Genomic DNA, 20,620 nt, shown 5'->3' on the forward strand with positions numbered 1-20,620 from the left:
CAGCAAAATCCATTGTTGTAGTGTACTATGCTCCCCACCTTCACAAAACGCACCGACCAGCGCGGAAAATATGATCGAATCACCCCGATGGCCCACACGGCAACGCATGCACACTAGCTATCGCTGCTACTTCGCAACTACGTGGACAGCACCGCAGGGTATGCGGCAGTGGCGCACCTGACTATCCACGCCAGACTGCCGCGGATCCAGCGTCAGCGCCGTTGGGCTGCGGCTGGGAGCCCTGCTGGGAGGACGGCGTGCCCGCGGTCGGCGTGGGGGCAACCGCCGCACCCTGCTGCTTGCCCACGGCGGAGCTGCTGCGCAGCAGCTCGGAGATGCGCTGCAGCAGGAAGGCGCGGTCGCGCAGGTTGGCGAAGAGGAAGTTGGTGCGGGAGCGCGTGCTCACGCTCAGCGGGCTCGGTAGCACACTCGAGCTGTCCGCCTTCTCCACCACCGTCACCTGGGGACGATGGGGCGACGGAGGGAAGGAACGGAGATGATGTCTCGTAGCACGACCTCGCTCGTTCACTCGACAAAGGAGAGATTGGCTCGACCATTCATCAACGCGCTCGCTGGCTAAAAACGCATTACTCGCTCGCTCAATCACTCGCCCCTCCACTCTCTCCTACCCCTCTACCTCCTCCCTGCGCACCTCTCTGAGTGGGATGACAAGGCTGCAGAGGCCCTCCTCGCGGCTGGAGAAGCACAGGTAGTTGGAGGAGACGTAGAGCTGCCCGGCGGCGTGCATCTTGCTGAAGGGCAGCCACAGCGTGCAGTCCGTGTGTCCGTCGAGCCTCTCGTCGCGGGGCAGGCGGAACTGCTGAGCAGTATGCCTCGCTCTTCACGCGCGCATCCAGGTCTCTGCATGCCCAAGGGCGCGCACATGCACACAAACAAGAGACAAGGATTATCCACGCATGTACACGCACCCAAGTGCACAAAACAAAAACCCATATAGCGTGCACAGACTGGTGGAGCAAGTGTTATTAGCGAGCACTTACGAAGGCGAGCACTGCACTCAAGGGAGTGGCGTGTTTTCCCAGTGCTGATGTTTACCCACTGCATGCGGTACTCATTTAAAGATGAGCTGGCGGAGGGGAGGCCCACAACTTGTTCTGAAATCATTCACCACTTGTGTTGGCCGTGGCGAGGAATGGAACTAAAGTCAGCGGGTTCGTAGTGCGGTGAGCTATCCATTGCTCTAGCACGAAGGCCCCGCCGCTCCCCACAAAACAAAGAGCTCCCCCATAGCCATACAGACTTGTTGGGTAAGTGCTGATTAGCGGTACGGCGCACAAGGCGGTGGATGTGGCTAAAACCACTGAGGTACGCAGATCAATCAACTAGTCACATCCAAAAGAACCTCCACTCCACCCACTCCATCCGACACTCTAAGCTACATGCTCAATGTATGAATTGTTATCGAGTCATTCATAATGAATTGAAATACGTTACTCTACTTGTAATTTCAGCAAACAATGGTGTTGTAATTATAACTGGACCCCACTTCTGCCCATCACCAATCCAGGACTACCCCGCACTACTATAGCAACAGCAGCGAGAAGTCACACAAGGTGGCGTCTCACCGCTTGAGCGCCGACACCTTGCGCGGGGACCTCGTGTTGCCCCCGCCGCCCGCCCCGCCACCCCCCCCCGCAGGTCCCCCCCCGCCGGCGCCGCCACCACCACCAGCAGCGGCCCCAAGGCCCCCGGGGAGGGACCCGGCACCAACAAGCCCACCGCCCGCAGCTCCGCCACCGCCACCGCCAATGCCGCCGCCACTTCCGCCGCCTGCACTGGCGTCCATCTGGGAGGCGCTGGAGGAGCCCGGGGCGGCGTCGCCGCTGTTGAGCAGGCGGCGCACGGCCATGTCGGCGAGACGCTCCATGAGACGGAACGTCTCACCCACGGAGAGGAACATGGAGAAGAAGAGGTCGCCGTCGCGCGTCGCCACGCGTACGCTCTCGGGCAACACCACCGTGGCGGTGCGCTCCAGGCACATCACGTCCGCCCAGCGCACCACTAGCTTGGCTGATGGCAGTGGGGCAAGATTTGGAACGAGATGGGGGTGATGGCAGTGGGGATTGAGTGAGAGGCAGTGGGAATATAATATGATGGTATGGGTGGATATGTTGGGTGGCATTGAGTAAGGACAGGAGTGTGTAATAAGAGGTGGCGGGTGGCACATGGGTGGCATGGGCCATGAGAAAGCAGCAATGGACATGGGGGAGGGGCATGAATAAGCAGAAAAAATCATCAGTAAACTTTCATAGGTGAGAAGCCCATACCACTGAGCTACCTCTAAAATTCCTTCAAGTGATGTCTAGTCTACATACCAGAGGGCAACATTTTCCTACCTGCTCTTCAACTGAAAGAGTAATGTTGATCGCATGACAATTAAGCTGACATTTTAAATTCTCAGAGCTGAAATTTAGCTAAATTAAGTGCAAACCCAAACTTTGGGTGATTGGTCACCAAATTGAGACCATCATCAAGTCACCACATTTGGGAACTCAGTTTAATCATAAATCTATAAACGTGTCTTGGTCTCTAGATGAATATCATTGTGCATCTATGGGTCTTCATGTGAGTTTGTGGGTCTCTATGCAACTCATTGCTGATCGGGCTGAGCATCCTCTACTCACTACAGCTTAAGAAACCAGTTTAACCGTGGTGGGCTAAAACCTCATTTCAAACACTCTATATCAGCGGGTGCCAGTTCAGTGCTCTGACCTCTCAGCCACCGGGTCATCTCCACGCCACCTTAACGTTTAATTACGACCGACCCCAGGGGCGTGTGGGGTGTGTGGGACTGCACCCACCCTCCTTGCCGAGCAGCAGCGAGTAGAAACAGATGTGGTTGACGCTGAGGTAGAGCCAGCCCTGGCGCGGCACGCGGCCCTTCCAGTAGCTGCAGGAGTAGTAGTTGACAAGGCGCTCTTCCTCGGGCATCCCGAACAGCTTACGGAACTTGGCCACGGCCTCCATGAACTTATCCGAGTCCTGCTCGGCTCCCGCCGCACCGGCCGTGCCGCCGCGCTGCCGCCCCTCCTCTGCCATTATACCCTGTGATGCAACGGAGCGAGCGGATACATGGGTGAGCGTGTGTGCGACAAAAGTGGGAGCGGTGGCGGAGTGGTGGAAACACTGCGCGATGAACGCAGCGCCCCGATTTCATTCCTGGCAACAACTAACATCCATGGCGAGTGATATCTGAATCAGTTGTGAGCTTGCCCTTGGTCGACTCACTGCCAGAGTTAATAGGTTCTTGCGAGCAGCACTTAGTCCAACAACCAATATAGGTTATACTTGGGCGCTGCAGTGGCGAGATGTTAACTACCTTGTCTGGTATGCAGGAGGTCATGGGTTCGATCCCGACCCTAACACCTATATGTTTGAAGTTTGTATGTTCTCCCTATGGTTGCGTGGATTTTTCTCAGGGTCCTCCGGTTTTTCCCTCCACATTTAGAAAATTGCATTTAAGAGTATTTGGCTGCTATACATTTCCACATAAGCCACTTTGTTGAGCTGTTATTTGTGGCCAGGTCACTACTGAAAAGAGATACATAGCTCAGTGGGCCTTACCTGGTAAAATAAAAAGTTTGAATCATTTTTTTAGTTTAAATACAGGGGGTTTCTTTGTTATTGTTTAGTTTGTGACAAAGCGGGGAGCAGCGTTGCAGCAGTCAGTAAACTCAGAGTCCCGAGTTTCGAGCCAAGGCAAACCTTAGTGGTGCATGGAATCGGAACTGGTCATGTGGCCTCCCCTAGGTGGCCTGATTTGTAGTGTAGTGTTGTGGTGTTTGGTATATAATGTGGTTTAGTGTAGTGTTGTGGTTTCTGGTATAGTATTGGGTTGTAGTCTCCGCTTCTTCTGACGCGGTTATCAGGCTTGACCACCTGAATTAGAGATTTGTTATTGTTGCTCTGCATCTACATCAGACATACGAAAGAAGAAATTCATGTATCGTGTCTGTGTGTTGAACATGCACGACAAAGAAGTAGTCAGACTATTTTTCGTCCAATAATTGACGAATCACACCAGCTCTCGTGTAGTGTGTAATGTCGTGTGTGGTGCAGTGTGCGTATTGTGTTATTTATTTTATCTTTATAATGTGTCACTATTATGTGATGTAGTGCGTCAGATTATATTGTGGGGAATGGGGGTGACGCAGTTAGCGTGCTGCACTACGGATCTGGCAACCCGGGTATGATTAGCGTTCACAGCAAACACCAGTAATAATTATTTGAAGCGGTCCTGGGCCTCCCCTAGGTCGACTCAGACTCAATTATTACTTGGTACAGTGTGTAAACATCGCCACTAGGGGGACAAAGGCGGTCAGGCGTGGTGCTGACCACCCACCCTCGTGTGCCGTGCCGACCTTCATAGGTGTCCGCTAACAGCACTTGCCCCTACAATCTGTTAAGACTATACGGGGGATCTTTGCCATTGTGATATATTAGTAGGGCAGTAACATCGTGTGCAGTGCCATGCGTGGTTGCTGTGTCCACCTGCACTTTGCCCTTGACGAACTCCGTGACATCCTCCTCCGTTTCGAACACGCTCAGCGTCTGCAGCAGGTTCTGTTCCAGCCAATCCCAGTGCCGCGTTGCCTCCTGCCGAGAGCTTCCTGCACGGCACAGCGCAGCAACGCACTGCCTTTCCGCAACACCCAAGTATCCCTGGAACCCAGTGGCGCAGCATGGATTGGCATGGGCTCCGGTTCAAGAAATTAATTGTGTCAAATATCCATTCTCTTCATAGCCCAGATCAGGGGTTGGCAACCAAAAAAACAAGAAGAGCCATTTTTTTCGAAATCGGTAAGAAAACTAAATATTTCTAGAACCGCAACGAATGTTAATACACGAGATGGTGGCCCTAAATAAATAACGTTACGAAGCAATCCTTAAAGAGCCGCACGTGGCTCCACAGTCGCAGGTTGCCTTGACCTCTGTTACCCACGGACCCTGTGCATACTCAATGAAAACAGCCATGTTTGAACCCCAAAACCCAACACCATAGTTATCTCAAAACCCAATTACCTTTGATCACTGGAACAGTCACTAAGGAACCCTGGGATTTCAGCAACACCCAGAACTCCAGAACGCCAGCGATCATAAATCCTCAACCCCAAATGCCAGAACCCTGGCGATCAAAACCAAGGAATCCACAACTCCTTCCACTCTTAGAACCCTTCAACCACTGTGAAGAGAAATTTAGAAAACGTGAAATTACGTATGTGAGCGTGAAAGAAAGTGCATGTACATGGGTATACATGCTTGTGGGGAGCGGTAGCACAGTCGGTTGCGCGTTATGCTACAAACCTGGCAACCCAAGTTCAGTTTTCCGCTCACGGCCAACACCAGTGAAAATTATTTGAACCAGTCCCGGGCTTCCCCCTAGGTCGACTCAGCCTAAATTGAGTACCTGGTGTCATGTGTAAACATTGCTACTAGGGAGACAAAGGTGGCCGGGTGTGGTATTGGCCATCCATCTCTTTAGTGTGCAGTGTTGGCCTTCATAGGTGCTCGCAAACAGCACTTCCCCAACAGTCTGTTAAGGCTATATGGGGATATTTGTATATTTGTTTGTCTTTGTATGTGAACTTTATCAGTAATATCGGAATCCTAAAAGCTTGGAACCCCATACAACCTGACTCAGCGCTCCAAATAAAAGCTAATTACCGAGAATTTTAAGCATTTAAAAAAACACTTGAATTAAGGATGATGATGTTTAAATTTAATGTTTCACAATACATATAGGGAATGCTCTGCACAGATTGAGTTTGCGTGAGAGACTAACTGAAGAGTGTTCGGTGAAGGCACAGTCGCATGATCCTCGGGACTCGTGAGAGTGCAACTAGGAAAATACATAACGACTAAACCACAGTACTTAGTTTTTGCTTTTATTGGAGTAAAATGTTTCAAAAGACACTCATTGAGGAACTTACTCAAGTCTTCTTCCTTCCTTTTCACAGTATTATTGTTAGACCAACTTCATGTACAGTAGACCAAAGTAACATTGCAATACATATGCAAGGCTCTATACAATGCATAAACCATACAAAAGAATTAAAGATTTTCCAGTATTTATGTAAACTGCTGATTACTTCAAGGAAATGTAACATTTTATCTCCAGAAAATGCATTTTAAATTGTGCCAAAATTGGAGGGTAAATTAATTAAAGACTCCAAAGCTTATCTGGAATGCTGGCCTCATTGATTCGAGACAATGATCTGAACCCTGAACGTGACTTAAAAAACCCAGTGACCACCCACACGTAACCTGATGGGTTTTTGTGTAGTCACTGACGATTGGGCAGAGACAATTAATTTACTACACTTGAGGGCCTAGTTTAATCTAAACTAAACTAAAAACTAAACTATTTTTTTTATCAGGTAAAGCCCACTGAGCTATACAGCAATTTTTCAGAAGCAATCTGGCCACACATGATATCTCAAAGAAGTGGCTTATCATAATGGCCATTTATAGCAGCCAAAAACTCTTAAACTCTTGATTATAAATTTGAAGGGAAAAACCGGAGAACCCAGACAAAACTCCACGCGACCACAGGGAGAACATACAAACTCAAATTATATAGGCGTCAAGGTTGGGCCAAACCCACGACCTCCTTATACCAGGTGAGATAATTAACATATCGCCACTGTGGCACCCATCACCTCGATTTGTACCCAGTCTCAACAGTATCAGCTCACGGAGTATCTACCCTCTAAAGACCCTGCCCCCCGAGCCATATTGGTAGTTCAAGAAAAACAAAACAGGAATTATTAACCTGATTTTCCAGAACATTCAGCCTGGAGGTAATCATGAAAGAATATGGATGAACCGCCCGGGCTCGTTTTTGGAGGGAGGTACGGCAATGCCACCGGACATCCAAAACGCGCCGGAGTGTCCTTCAATTCTGTGGTCTGTGCGAGAAAAAAAGCCCATTCAGGCTTGCCTTCCCACATTATCTAAAATTAGTTTCTTTACTTATTATTTTTATTTATTCTATTACCATTCCTGTTGATCTATGCCCCCTGTACTGTTCCCATTCTGCTGTAATTAGCATTGATGCCTACTTTTATTGATGGCGATATTAACAGGTAAAATAAACATTGATAGATTGATGCTGCGTGGGCACCAGGGTTGCCTTAACATCGTGACAATGACACTGGTAGATCGTACGATATAAGTTCCATGATGATAGTATTGGCCGTTTTTTTTATAAACATTGCAAAATCATTGCTCTTTATTTAAAAAATATTCCTGAAAATTATTTGTGAAATAACAAAGCAGTTAACCATCTGAATAAATTGTTACATTATCCCCATTAAACATGTTTATTTTCCTGCATCATAACTTAAAGTAGGCCTCAAATATTGTCACAGTGGACGTCACGATTTATTGTGTAACTTACCGCATTGTGTGTTTTAAGATTTATAGATCGTCATGTTGCAATGATTATACTTACAGCAAACTTGTGTTGAGTGAATTACAGTTGAATGACTTTGAACATAATCTTTATTCATGGTGAAAGTAAAGAAAAGCACAAAACATATGTCATGTACAAAGTAATGGGAAAGTGAGATCCTAAACATCTTCATATTGTGTTAATTGATTCGATATGGCATCGTGAAAAAACGATATCGTGGTGAACCTAGCGGGCTCTCAGTGGCACTCACCGGTAGCAATGGCCCAGTAGACCTGCGACTCGGGCGTCTGGTGCAGCACACGGTACGGGCTGATACGGGCGCTCGAGTCCAGCACCACGTCCAGGGTGCCCACCAGCAGGCCTAGTTTGGGGCACGCGCAGACACGGACACATGCACGCTTGTAACCCACACGATAGGGAGTACACAGAGCAGACTCGACAGGCGGCCCTTGTACTACAAACCACTACACATCATACAACACAATTCCATGCCACTCACTACACACGACAAATAGTATTTTTGGGCAAGGGGCTGTTCGTGAGCACCCATGGCTGGTGTGGCACACGAGAGGGTAGGTGGCCAACACCACGCCCGACTACACACCACCAAACAAAGACTAGGATCCCACGTATAGACTTAACACACTGTTGGGGCAAGTGCTGTTAGCGAGCACCAATGAAGGCCGGCACATCACACGAGAAGGTCGGTGGCCAGCATCACATCCGGCACTCTTGGTCTACTGAGTGGCGATGTTTACACATCGCACCAGGTACTCATTTGAGGCGGAGCCCATTTAGGAGTGGCCCAGGATTGGTTCAGATAATCAGCCCTATCGAAGCTGTGAGCGGGAATCGAACTCGCATCGTTGGGTTCATAGCGCAACGCGCTAACCGCTACACTACGGCTCCCCACACTGCACCATACACCACACCACTACAAATCACTACAGGCTGTACACACAGCAGACCAGCCCAATGATGTAAGCCAAGGGCAGGAATTGATCCACGTCCCTAGGTATGTTATATGCTACCCACTCACTGTACCACCACTGCCACAGATAAATATTATTTTACATAGAGGCTCACAGAAATACACTATGTACATATGCATAATTATGCACAGAGATGCATGGTAATGTTGAGAAATTAAAAGGATACAAGGGAATTACACAGGGGGTAGAATCCTATTTCTGGAGGGCCCTGCATTGGGATGTTACCAATCTGCTTGATAAGCATTTTTCACGTGGGAGAACGAGATTTGGAGTACCAGAGGAGACCGCACCGTACATAAGAGTGGGTAAGAGTAAACGCTGAGCACAGATAGATGCAATAACCCACTCCCGTTCTGCCACCTCCTGGACACCTGACAGCCTATTATTGTTGTTGCATGTGTAGGCTTTCAGGCACACAGGTGTATGGCACAAAAACGGCAGCCATTTGCCACTAAGTGGTGGTGACGTTAACACAGCGCTTGTGCCAGGCTAGGTGCACTTTAACGCCACGTGACGTGTAAATGGCTCGCTTACTGTTAGTATTATGGGTTGAATGAGATGACTGCCAATACAACTGTGCCAACTTGCGTTGTAGCTTATTGTTTGTGAGCGTTGCCCCTCTGCCGTCCGTTGCTGGAGGGTGACTGTCTCGAACTGCCTAGTAGCTTCCTTCATGAGCCTCCTCCACAGAGGCCGATCTTGACATTGATGGTACCAGTCTTCAGCAAGCCTACTCAGCTCCACATCCTCCTCTACCACATTAGCCAATCTCTGCTCAGGCCCGTGCACTGATCATTTAGCCCCTCTATCCAGCCAGACAAAAGATCCTTGGGGATGCGATGGCTGGGCATAAACAGGGATCCACAGACATCCATGGGTAGAGAGGAAAGCATGGGGACATTTGCGGCTGTTCAAAGACATATGGGGATGTATAGATGTGCATTGAGGTCCACTGGGATGCAACAGCAAAACATGGGGGCATGGAGGGGTAAATGGGTAGGTACATACAGGAATGTTCTTGTAAATGATCATCACCATCATCATGATCACACATCAATCATAATCTACCGTCATTGCCGCCACCAGAGCATCAGTAAGCCACTGAGCATCCATCATCCTTCAATGTATTAGTGTCATCACTGCATCATCTCTATATACGCTTGTTCGTCTGTCTGCAACGCACCGGGACAGAGGGAAAAAATAATTTGGCCCGGTGGGGAGCGGGGGGTTTAGGGGGGGATGTTATGACGTCACATCACGCTGGTGAGGTGGAGGGGCTGATGACCTCAGAGGCAATGGGGCTGTTGGGGAGAGGAGTACTGACGCCACGCAAGATTTGGGTGATGTTGTGAGGTTGGGGAGGAGGTATGACGTCACGGGACGTAGATGGTATATTGAACCGTGATCATCAAAGGCAGTGAGGAGAGGGCAGGAGTGATGACGTCACGCAACACTGACGTCACGTGAGATTGGGGTGCATTGGTGAGGAGAGCAGGTGACGTTATCAGACGCGGGGGGGGGGGGTGACGTCAGACTCGGGGTTCCTGCTAGGTATATCATTCATATTTGACACCGTTATTGGAAATGTTAATGGCAAAAAAATCTGAATCAACAAACGACCAATGTGTGGATGAAGAACACAAATAATTATCATCGGAATCTGAAATGTTATCATCGTCGTCGTCATCACCACCAAAACGAACCACACGCAACCCATTGTGAAATCACAACACATCTACAATGATTCGTGATTACCGAAAAGGAAGAAACGCACAATATTTTTTCAAAACACACATCTGTAGCATTGGGCATCATCAACACCACCACAAAAGGCACGTGTGTACGCTGAATACAGTGTGACTAATTGCAAACATACGGTGAGAATAATCTAAAGGGTAAAATACAGCACATACCACCAGCAAATGCTCCTTAGCCTCGCCACAAACATTCTTACCATCTACTCACTTCCGCCACCAGACTAGAAACTATTTTATATACAGCCCGTTGTAAATGCCCCCACCCCGCACGCCTCGTTAGTCGTTTGGGTTGATTGACCATACTTCACCAGGCTGGTCAGTAAGGGTTGTTAGCCATTGGTGGGAATCGAACTCTGGTGGCCAGGTTCACATTGGCAGTGCACTAACCACTGCACCACCGCTCTACCATTAGTCTCACCCTATATATATTTGTTTATCTTACCAGATAAACCCCAGAAGTCATAGCTCTTTTTCAGAAGAGACCTGGCCACAAATGATAGCTCAACGAAGTGGCTTATCACGTGGGAATGTATAGCAACCAAATATTGAACTCTAAACAGCGCGTTGATTCTAAATGTGTAGGGAAAAACCGGATGACCCAGAAAAAAACCCACGCGACCACGAGGATAAAACATGCAGACTCCAAATATACAACAGGCGTCAGGGGTCGGGATCGAACCCACCGACCCCCTGTGTACCACCAGGCGAGGGAGTCAACGTGTCACCACCGAACATTCCTCTCGAATGAATTGGCCAACAACACCAGACAGGGGCCCTCGTGAATTTGAGGTTTGAGACTCATTTCACTGGGTTTGCAATTAGGAGGAATGAATTCCATGCAAAAAAAAATGAAGAGTCATGTGCCAGTCCACTGCTAGATGCACGCCGTGTCGGCCTTTGGGGTTGCAGCACCATACGTCCACGCGCTGGTCAATGCCCAGCACATAAGCTCAGCAGCAGCCTATGGCACCTGTTATGCACAACTATCCAGAATCAATCCTGCTTGGCTTCCGAGATGTGACGAGATCAGCCGTATCCCGGATGATTTGGTCTTAGGTCAAAATGCACGTAACAGTTTACAATCCATAAATATTTCTCATATTGTGTTCCTAAACATTTAGCACTTATAAATGTCTTTTGAAAGGTGTGTAAACATTCTCGCTTGTCTTGGGTGGGATCATTACTAAAGGTGTAATTTATCCATCACGTAGACTTTCACAATAACCTTCATTAAAAGCATTGACGGTGATGAGCATTGGTTATGTGGAATTGATGGTGATGATGATGCTTCCAGGGATGATGGTGATGATTTATTTTGGTGGTGTTGATTGTGATGTTGCTAGTGATGAATTTGACGATGATACTGATGATGAAAACAATGATTGTGATTACTTTGCTAATGCAGCTGTTCATCGGAATAACAGTCGTGGCCACGATCGATGATGGTGGTGCTGCTGCCGCTGTGGTGATTCTAAGTGATGCTGCTGTAGAGAATGTTTTGCTCATGCGATAATATCCCTACTGATGCTTATATTGGTGATGTTGCTGATGATGGTGCTCATGCCAATAGTGATGATGCCGGCGATGTTGATGATGGTGGTATTGATGCTGAAGATGGTGATGGCTGTTGATTAGCATTCTGCTGGCGCTGATGACGATGCTTTGATAATCATGCTGATAGCATTATTGGAACGTTTCGTTATGCTACTGTACTTAGAATGATAATATTGTTCATACTGCTATTTCTGATGTTATGCTGCTGTTTCTCATGTTGATAATACTACCGATGAAGATGCTTCTGTTCCTGCAGGTAACAGCTGTTGACGACGACGATGATGAGCATCACGTTGACGCTTCTGCTGATAATGCTGCTTATGTAGGACACGTAACACAATGTGGACGATGTTTGTTCCTGATGCTGCTACTTCTGTGGATGATGTTGTTAATATTGTCACTCACTGCTGCTCATGAGCCTGCCGAAGATACAACTGCGTCTGCTGCTGATGATGAAGCTGCTGTTGTTTTTGTTGCTACCTACTTGCGATAACCGTGATTCTTCTTCCCCTACTGATGATAAAGTTAATGCTGCTGCATTTGAATATGCCGATTATGATCTTGTTACTGATATTAATAGCATTACTGTTGATGATAATCATGTTAATGCTGTTTGGAATATTAATGGCACTGTTGATAACAATGATGATGCTTCTGTCAGTGATGCTAATGTGTCCTAGCGTTATTGCTCAGTAGGTTGATTGTGCTGATGATTTCTTAAGCTCCTGTTGCTTGATGGCGATGATGCAGCTTGTGAAATTAGCACTACTTCTGAAGGTGATGATTCAGCTGCTGCTGCTGCAGCTAACAGTGGCAGACACGAAGCTACTTCTGATGTTGCTATTTGTTGTCCTTCCCCCGCACCTCCGATTAGCGCGCTTGGCTCTACGTACGGTGCGAAAGAAGTTCAACGCTGACATGTGACTGTAACGAGACTGTTGCGGGCGATGTTACTCGTGGCAATGACGACGCTTCTGTCCCTGCTCACGTTGATGGCGACGCTGCTGATGAGGCTTCTGCTTAATCTGCTGCTACTTCTGGCGCCGATGAAGCGTCTGATGGTGACGATTCTGCCGATTTTTGTCTGATGTCGCTGATAATGAGACCGACGATGACGACGACGACGATCCCTCAGTTGCTGTTGAATATGAAGCTACAGTTTATATTGCTGCCGATGATGGTGATGATGACAACGCCGGTGGTTAATGGAGCTTCTGCTGCGGATGGCGATGGTGTTGGTGCCTACTGCTGCTGCTGCTGCTATTGTTGTTGTTATTGTTGTTATTGTTGTGAGCTCTGGGCAGGTGTTGTGGGTGGGGGTAGGAGACCTGTGAGACCGCCTCCGTCGCCGTGGCCGCGTCGCCTCTGCATCAAGAAGTACGGGTTGGCGCGCTCCGTCACCCACAGCGCGTTTGCCAGCAGAACCTCCTCCGGCTTGAGCCACATCCTGGCGGCGAACCTCCTCGACGATCTCCCCCGCCCCCTTCCTACTCTTCTCACTTGCGGTTTATTTCGATGTTTTACACGGAGGGTTCATTAAAAAATCACCTCCTCCGTGGCCTCGTCTCGGCCTGACGAAGCCCTCCTACACTCATCAGCTGGTCTCAGAGAGGATGGGGAATCGATTCCCGTCGTTGCTTAAATCGAGAAGGCGATTCTTCGCATTGTCTCGCGATTAGCAATGGAATCGATTTCTCTCCAACGTGGAATCGATCGAGGTGATTCAGGTGTTTTGTTGGTGTGTGGAATGCGAATCGATTTGTTGTACTGTAATCGATGTCGATTCTTTCAATTGGTTGCAAAAATATTTGAACGCAATTTTCATTTGGTTTCGATTGGCAAGGCAGGAGATGGGGGCGATGTTGATCTCTCCTCGTCCGTCCATGCGCTCTCGAGGATTTGTTGCATCAGCGACAAGCCTTTGGGAAAGGCCTTCTTCCATAATGATAGTTGATGATCTATCCAGTGATGTATTGCAGTTTTTTTTGCGTTGTAAATATTTATGATTCAAGAAACACTTTTGAGAGTGACAAATCGATGAAACGGGCAAGGAATCGCGAGCTCGAATATTTTGGATGGGGCGGGCCGTCGGCAGGGGAAATGGAATCGATTCACAGAGTCGTGGATCGCTTCGTCTCAAGCGTTATCGTGGGCACTGTGCACCACCAGAGGAATCGATTCCTCTGCGAATATTGCGTGCTATCGATTATTATGCCACGAGTCCTGCAGGAATTGGGAATACCGAGGGCATGGTGGCACGCGCCACCACCTCACCTCCCCCCATCGTCATCGACCATGGTCAATCCACTGCTGGATGGAGACCTCGCCAAACCTGTGAATCACCACTCTCACGGACCTGCAATACCGCAAACCCATCCAGCTCCTACGGCGTGCTATCTTGGCGTGGTCTGGCACTGTTTGGTGTTTTTGCTGCCCTGCCCAAGCTTCATAATTCGGACTTATATTCTTTAAAGTATTATTTATTTTATATTTCGTGACTTATAATTTTCTCTATTTTGTGCGCCTATGTTTTGTATTGTTTGCTGTTGTAAATTGTATCACTGGACATCTGTGCAGTCAAAATAAAGATTCTGATTGTGACCAAATGAATTAATTGCTCCGTCTTCCTGGTGGCCATCCACCCCCGGCGTTCCCACCCTTGGCTGGCACTCCGCCTTGATAAGTATCAACACCCGGGTCATCTTCCCGCCGTAACAACATCGACATGTCTTCTTCTTGGTTCTTTCGGTAAAGTCACGTAGAAGCGAAGTAATAAAATAATAAAAATAAACATAATAAAATCAAATAATTCTCACGACGTTTCAGGTGAAGACGGCTGCTTGCGTTGTAGCCGAAACGTGATAATTATTTGATTTTATTATGTTTTATTTTTATTATTTTATTACTTCCCTTCTACGTGACTTTACCGAAAGAACCAAGAAGACGAATCCCTGCAGTCACGAAAGCTTTAAATCGAAATCGACATGTCTTGTTCAGGTTTCACTTTGGTGAGTTTCAGTGATGCCAATTCAGTTTGCATTTCATTTATTTGGTATCGCCCTGTGAGCCATTCGGCTCTTGAATCGGGTGCAACCGCTACAAACAAAAACATGAACAAGAAAACATCTTAAAGTGACTTATGGGCAAACAGAAAAAACCAAGAAAAAACTGCAAAGTCTTCCAGAAAAAAAGCACCGTACACCAACGCAGTGCAAAAATCCCAGTGGGATGCAAGTCAAACAACAACAACAAACACAAAACAACTTAGATTAAAGCCATCAGTCTAACTCCGTACTACAACAAACAACCAAAAAACTTTTCGAAATCACCAAAATAAAGCCATAAGCAATGTAACAGTGACCATAGGAACTGTGACCGAAATTTCACAATAAACTACATCAACAACATGTACTACCAAACCCTGTAGCTATAGCTGGCTGCATGAGTCACTCCACAACAGCAGGAGCATCAATAGGAGTATCAAAAAAATGCAAATGCACCTTTAAAGATCAGCACACTAAATCAAAACACAAGATCATACTTTGCAACGGTCATCCGGAGCGAAATATTTGATTAACCTTCGTGTTCTAACCCGCGTGTTCCTCGTTCTGTGTGCAGTAATTCCAAGCAATGTAGTTCCCTCCAGGTGTCTTGTGACCCCCATTTAATTCTCTAAAACATTTTTTTTACGTAAAGTTTATTTAAACGAGAAATGAATGTGACGGGAAACATGTTAGGGGTCAATTGGAGGCCACAAGATATCTGGACCACCGCTGTACACAATGGGAACAATAGCGTGTGAGGCTTCTCGATGTAGATTTTGAAGATTAAATGTTCAAGGGTATGTACACAATCCGCACGAGCATTGTTAGCTAAAGATAAACACTCGAGGAAAACTTCCCTAAATTTGTCTTTCCGTAAAAAACTTGCAAGGTGTTTTAAACAAGCCCATCGGCCACAGATAGCTCCTCATCAACAGCATGATGAAGCTATTACTATTAAACATTTTATTTTACGAGATGAGGCCCACTGAGCTATCCATTTTCAGCAGCTCTTTTTCAAAAGCGACATTGCCACAAATGATAGCTCAACGAAGTGGCATTATATCACGAGTAATTCACAGCAGTCAAATACTCCAAAAGCGTGTTTCAAAATGTGGAGAGAAAAACTGGAGGACCCGGAGAAAAATCCACACGACCATAGGGAGAACATGCAACCTACACATATACAGGGGTCAGGGTCGAAATCGAATCCACGAGTTTCCACGAGTTTGAACCAAACAGTTTCGACAGTGTCCCATCAGCGGTCAGGTTTGCTTGAACCAAATTGTGGCGAAGTGCCTGTTATATAGTATAGACATTTTAAACATGGACACTACTCTGTAAGATGGATCTGCAAGGAACTGATGCAAGATGGTATTTTAAAATTGTCTTTGTGTGGCTTATGTGCATATTCAGGGTGGTACAGATGTCTTGTGACCCCCCCCTCCCCCCATGAATTCTCGATAACTGAAACAATTTTTGAAGGTTTACTTAAAACAAAAATGAATCGGCAAAGGAAGAAAAATATGAGCAAAATCACTGAGGGTCACAAGACATCTGGAACACCGTGTGGAGCAAAACAACAGTAATTTGCCCATTGTACGTACACGCGTGAAATTAAATCGATTCAAGATTGTGGTGCAGTGGAATCGATTCCTCGATTCCGGGAATTGGAAATCGTTTTGTGAATCGCGATTCCCTGGCCGGTGGAATGATAACAAACATCGAAATGTAAACAAAAACCAAAGGATGAGAAGAAACCTTCCTGAATATCTTGCAATTCATTCTATATACAGTAGTGGACGCAACTTCTGAAAGAACGTAAAAACAAAGGATGGAATTAACTTCCTGAATATACTGTCCTGTGCAGGCTGGTCCAGATGTCTTGTGACCCCAAATGAATTGACCCACAATGTTTTCCCTTTGCATATTTCTGTTTTAAATAAACCTTTAATGATATTGAGTTTTACGTAATTAAATGGGGGGGGGGGGGCACAATACATCTGGGCCACCCTGTACGCATACAATAAAGGATGGAAGACGCATTATACGGAAGACGTTAATTCTTGAAAGCATTTTAACACGTGGGCTTTCGCGATCAATATTGATTATCGTTAAATATTTTTTTGGAAAAAGTGTTACTTTAAAGGATACGGGAACGCGATGTCTTGTTGCTTTGACCGTGCACATATAAACGGTACAACTGTTTAGGTTTTATTTTAGGACGGGTCAAAGCCCATTGGGCAATAATTTCCCATTTTGGATGGGCACCTGGTTACAGAAGCCTGGTTACAGCAAGCAAACACGAACAAAATGATCAATAAAAAACGGTGCAGGGTCAGGTTCCGAATAGCAAGGTCGTATATCAACATGGTACAAGCAGCACAAAAGAATAAAGGTTAACAACAACGCATTGGAAGCAAAAAAAAAACAACTTAAAAGTCTGCAAAGCAGAGCCATACATTTCACGTACATTTTAAAGAGAATCTGAGGTCCAAAAGTGATTTAAAGTAGGACAAGATGCTAATAATTACTGTCCCAATCTCTACACAAACACTGGCTTGTTTAACGTACAGAGGGGGGCCTTCGAACGTAAGTAGATTGCAAGGTGCAGCATGCACGTACACACAAACGCACACAGCTGTTCTCATGTTTAAATTAAGTAGCCTCATGGAGGCAGTATAATTAGATTTAGATCATTAAATGTGTGGGGGGGGGGGGGTCACAAGACATCTGGACCACCCGTGACAGAGTACACATCGTCTGGTGCTGCTGCATTGGCACAAAGTACAATTTTAAAAAACTCAACACGGTCATCAAATCACCACACCGTGGCCTTAAATAAAACAGACGTTTTGGGCCATGGCCCTTCGTCACACACTTCATAATCTGCGTTATGTTCAAGTCTTTAGGTTCATCTTCTTGGTTCTTTCGGTAAAGTCACGTAGAAGGGAAATAATAAAAATAAAACATAATAAAATACAATTCTCACGACGTTTCGGCCACAACTCAGGTGAAGAACAGGTCTGTCGGAAAGACAGCCTCCGAATGAACACCACCAAGCTTGGCAGCGTATATTTAAGCTGGGTTAGGGCGCCTTGACAAATTAGTTTACATATCAACAGAGGAATTTAGCATATTTGGAAAATGAAGATATGGGATTAGTCACTACTTGTGGAATGTGTAGGTGGTGGGGGGGGGGTCAGAGTCATATTATGCTCGTGTATTATGTAGGGTTTGTTTGCACACGATGTTTCTCGAGGAACGTTTTGTGTTATCCCACGCGAAAATAGGAACCCAAATAAAAGTATATATTTTTAATGGGTTAGATCGCGTAAACATAAATGTGTCGTTAAACTCGCCACCACCAGACACGGCCAACTAGTAAACAGAACATGCCAATTCGTCACTAGTACAGCACACCGGTGTTGGAGAGAAAACCCACAGCATTTACAATCCAAGTACGACGTTTCGCCAGTAATTACAACTAGCTTCATCAGGCGGGCAGCCAGATTTGTGTAGAAGTCTTCCTCCTGTTCGTTCCTTAGAGGGACAAATGTGATGGCATCACTTGTGAAACATTCACGTGCGAAGGACGAATACTTTTGAAGAATGTCAACAATTCTGTTGTGCTTGTGCACCACTAACAACCGCAGTATCACAAATGTGTTCGTGTCAAATATTATAAACGCAAACTCGTTGAGTTTCCGTGAGGCATGAAAACAAAAGGATACACGAAGCATACTCTTTGGTTCTTTCGGTAAAGTCACGTAGGTATAAAACAATAAATCATATTTATACCTACGTGACTTTACCGAAATAACCAAAGAGTATGGATTCTTGCAGTCACGAAAGCTTCAAATCTAGATACACGAAGCAGTGTTTTTGTGGGTCTCCACATTCAAATGTTTAAAGAGGCATGATTTGATCGTTAATATTTAACTATTTTTATTTGACCAGGTGAGGCCTTCTATGCTATTCAGCTTTTTTAGAAGCGACCTAGTCACAAATAGCTCAACGAAGTGGCTTCTCGTGTGCACATTTAAAGCCGAATGGCTCACAGGGCTATACCAAAATTAAAGCAACCAAATACTCTAAAACGCACGTTTCCAAATGTGGAGGGAAACCCCCACGCGACCACGGAGACGTGCAAACTCCAAATATACAGCAGGCGTCAGGGTCAGGGTCGAACTCTACGACCTCCTGTATACCTGGTGAGAGAATTAACATCTCGCCACCGGAGTTGCTTCAGACAGACCCACAACATCAAGGGTCCAGGAACCGCAATATGAAAATTGTAATAAGAGCGAACACGTTTCTTAAATTGGCAATGTTATTGTTATAAATATTCGAGCTTGGGAAAAGTTACTGAGAGGAATTAAAAATTCTAGATTTGAAGCTTTCGTGACTGCAAGGATTCATATTCGTAGGTTTTTTCGGTAAAGTCACGTAGGTAAAACACGTGGCTGTGACGGTTCCACCTGAAGACGGAAGCTTGTGTTGCCTCCGAAACGTCGTGATTTTTATTTTTATTAATTTTAATGTTTTACCTACGTGACTTTACCGAAAAAACCTAAGAATAGGAATTTAAAAGACGAACTATGCAGGACAACCACAAGCCAAACATTTTGGTGCACGTGGTGTGTGGTGAGGGCCATGGAAAGGCGGGGTTCCGGTGGATGTGGTGGGGGGCATGGAGGGAGGGGTTCCGGTGGGGGGCAGAGAGAGGCGGGGTTCCGGTGGATGTGGTGTAGTGGGGGGCATGGAGGGAGGGGTTCCGGTAGATGTGGTGGGGGGCACGGAGAGGCGGGGTTCCGGTGGAATATGGTGTAGGGGGTGGGGCATAGAGGGCGGGTTTCCGGTAATAGTGGGGGGGGGGGGCATGGAGGGGCGGGGTTCCGGTGAATATGGTGTAGTGGGGGGGCATGGAGGGGCGGGTTTCCGGTGTAGTGGGGGGGGGGGCATGGAGGGGCGGGGTTCCGGTGAATATGGTGTAGGGGGGGGCATGGAGGGGCGGGTTTCCGGTGTAGTGGGGGGGGGGGGCATGGAGGCGCTGGCTTCCGGTGAATATGGTGTAGTGGGGGGCATGGAGGGGCGGGTTTCCGGTGTAGTGGGGGGGGGGGGCATGGAGGCGCTGGCTTCCGGTGAATATGGTGTAGTGGGGGGCATGGAGGGGCGGGTTTCCGGTGTAGTGGGGGGGGGGCATGGAGGCGCTGGCTTCCGGTGAATATGGTGTAGTGGGGGGCATGGAGGGGCGGGTTTCCGGAGTAGTGGGTGGCATGGAGGGGCGGGGTTCCGGTGTAGTGGGGGGGGGGTGGCATGGAGGGGCGGGGTTCCAGTGTAGTGGGGGGGTATGGAGGGGCGGGGTTCCGGTGTAGTGGGGGGGCATGGAGGGGCGGGTTTCCGGTGTAGTGGGGGGGTGGCATGGAGGGGCGGGTTTCCGGTGTAGTGGGGGGGGGCATGGAGGGGCGGGGTTCCGGTGTAGTGGGGGGGTGGCATGGAGGGGCGGGTTTCCGGTGTAGTGGGGGGGGTGGCATGGAGGGGCGGGTTTCCGGTGTAGTGGGGGGGGGTGGCATGGAGGGGCGGGTTTCCGGTGTAGTGGGGGGGGCATGGAGGGGCGGGGTTCCGGTGTAGTGGGGGGGTGGCATGGAGGGGCGGGTTTCCGGTGTAGTGGGGGGGGTGGCATGGAGGGGCGGGTTTCCGGTGTAGTGGGGGGGGGTGGCATGGAGGGGCGGGTTTCCGGTGTAGTGGGGGGGGCATGGAGGGGCGGGGTTCCGGTGTAGTGGGGGGGCATGGAGGGGCGGGTTTCCGGTGTAGTGGGGGGGGCATGGAGGGGCGGGG

General features: G+C 47.7%; 1 protein-coding gene across 1 annotated transcript in view; it reads right to left on the minus strand.

Moving 5' to 3' along the window:
- Nucleotides 1-13,363, minus strand: part of LOC133347724 (TBC1 domain family member 9-like) — a 34,911-nt gene extending 21,548 nt beyond the window's left edge. The window contains 8 exon segments of the mRNA XM_061560242.1: nt 178-460; nt 653-817; nt 819-861; nt 1,587-2,031; nt 2,823-3,066; nt 4,513-4,631; nt 7,686-7,796; nt 13,067-13,363. Coding sequence (XP_061416226.1) covers nt 178-460; nt 653-817; nt 819-861; nt 1,587-2,031; nt 2,823-3,066; nt 4,513-4,631; nt 7,686-7,796; nt 13,067-13,184 — 1,528 coding nt within the window. The 5' untranslated portion in view covers nt 13,185-13,363.
- Nucleotides 13,364-20,620: the final 7,257 nt, after the last annotated feature.

Source organism: Lethenteron reissneri, chromosome 26 (genome assembly GCF_015708825.2).
Source record: "Lethenteron reissneri isolate LAM-NWPU_2019-01 chromosome 26, ASM1570882v1, whole genome shotgun sequence".
Lineage (NCBI taxonomy): Eukaryota > Metazoa > Chordata > Hyperoartia > Petromyzontiformes > Petromyzontidae > Lethenteron > Lethenteron reissneri.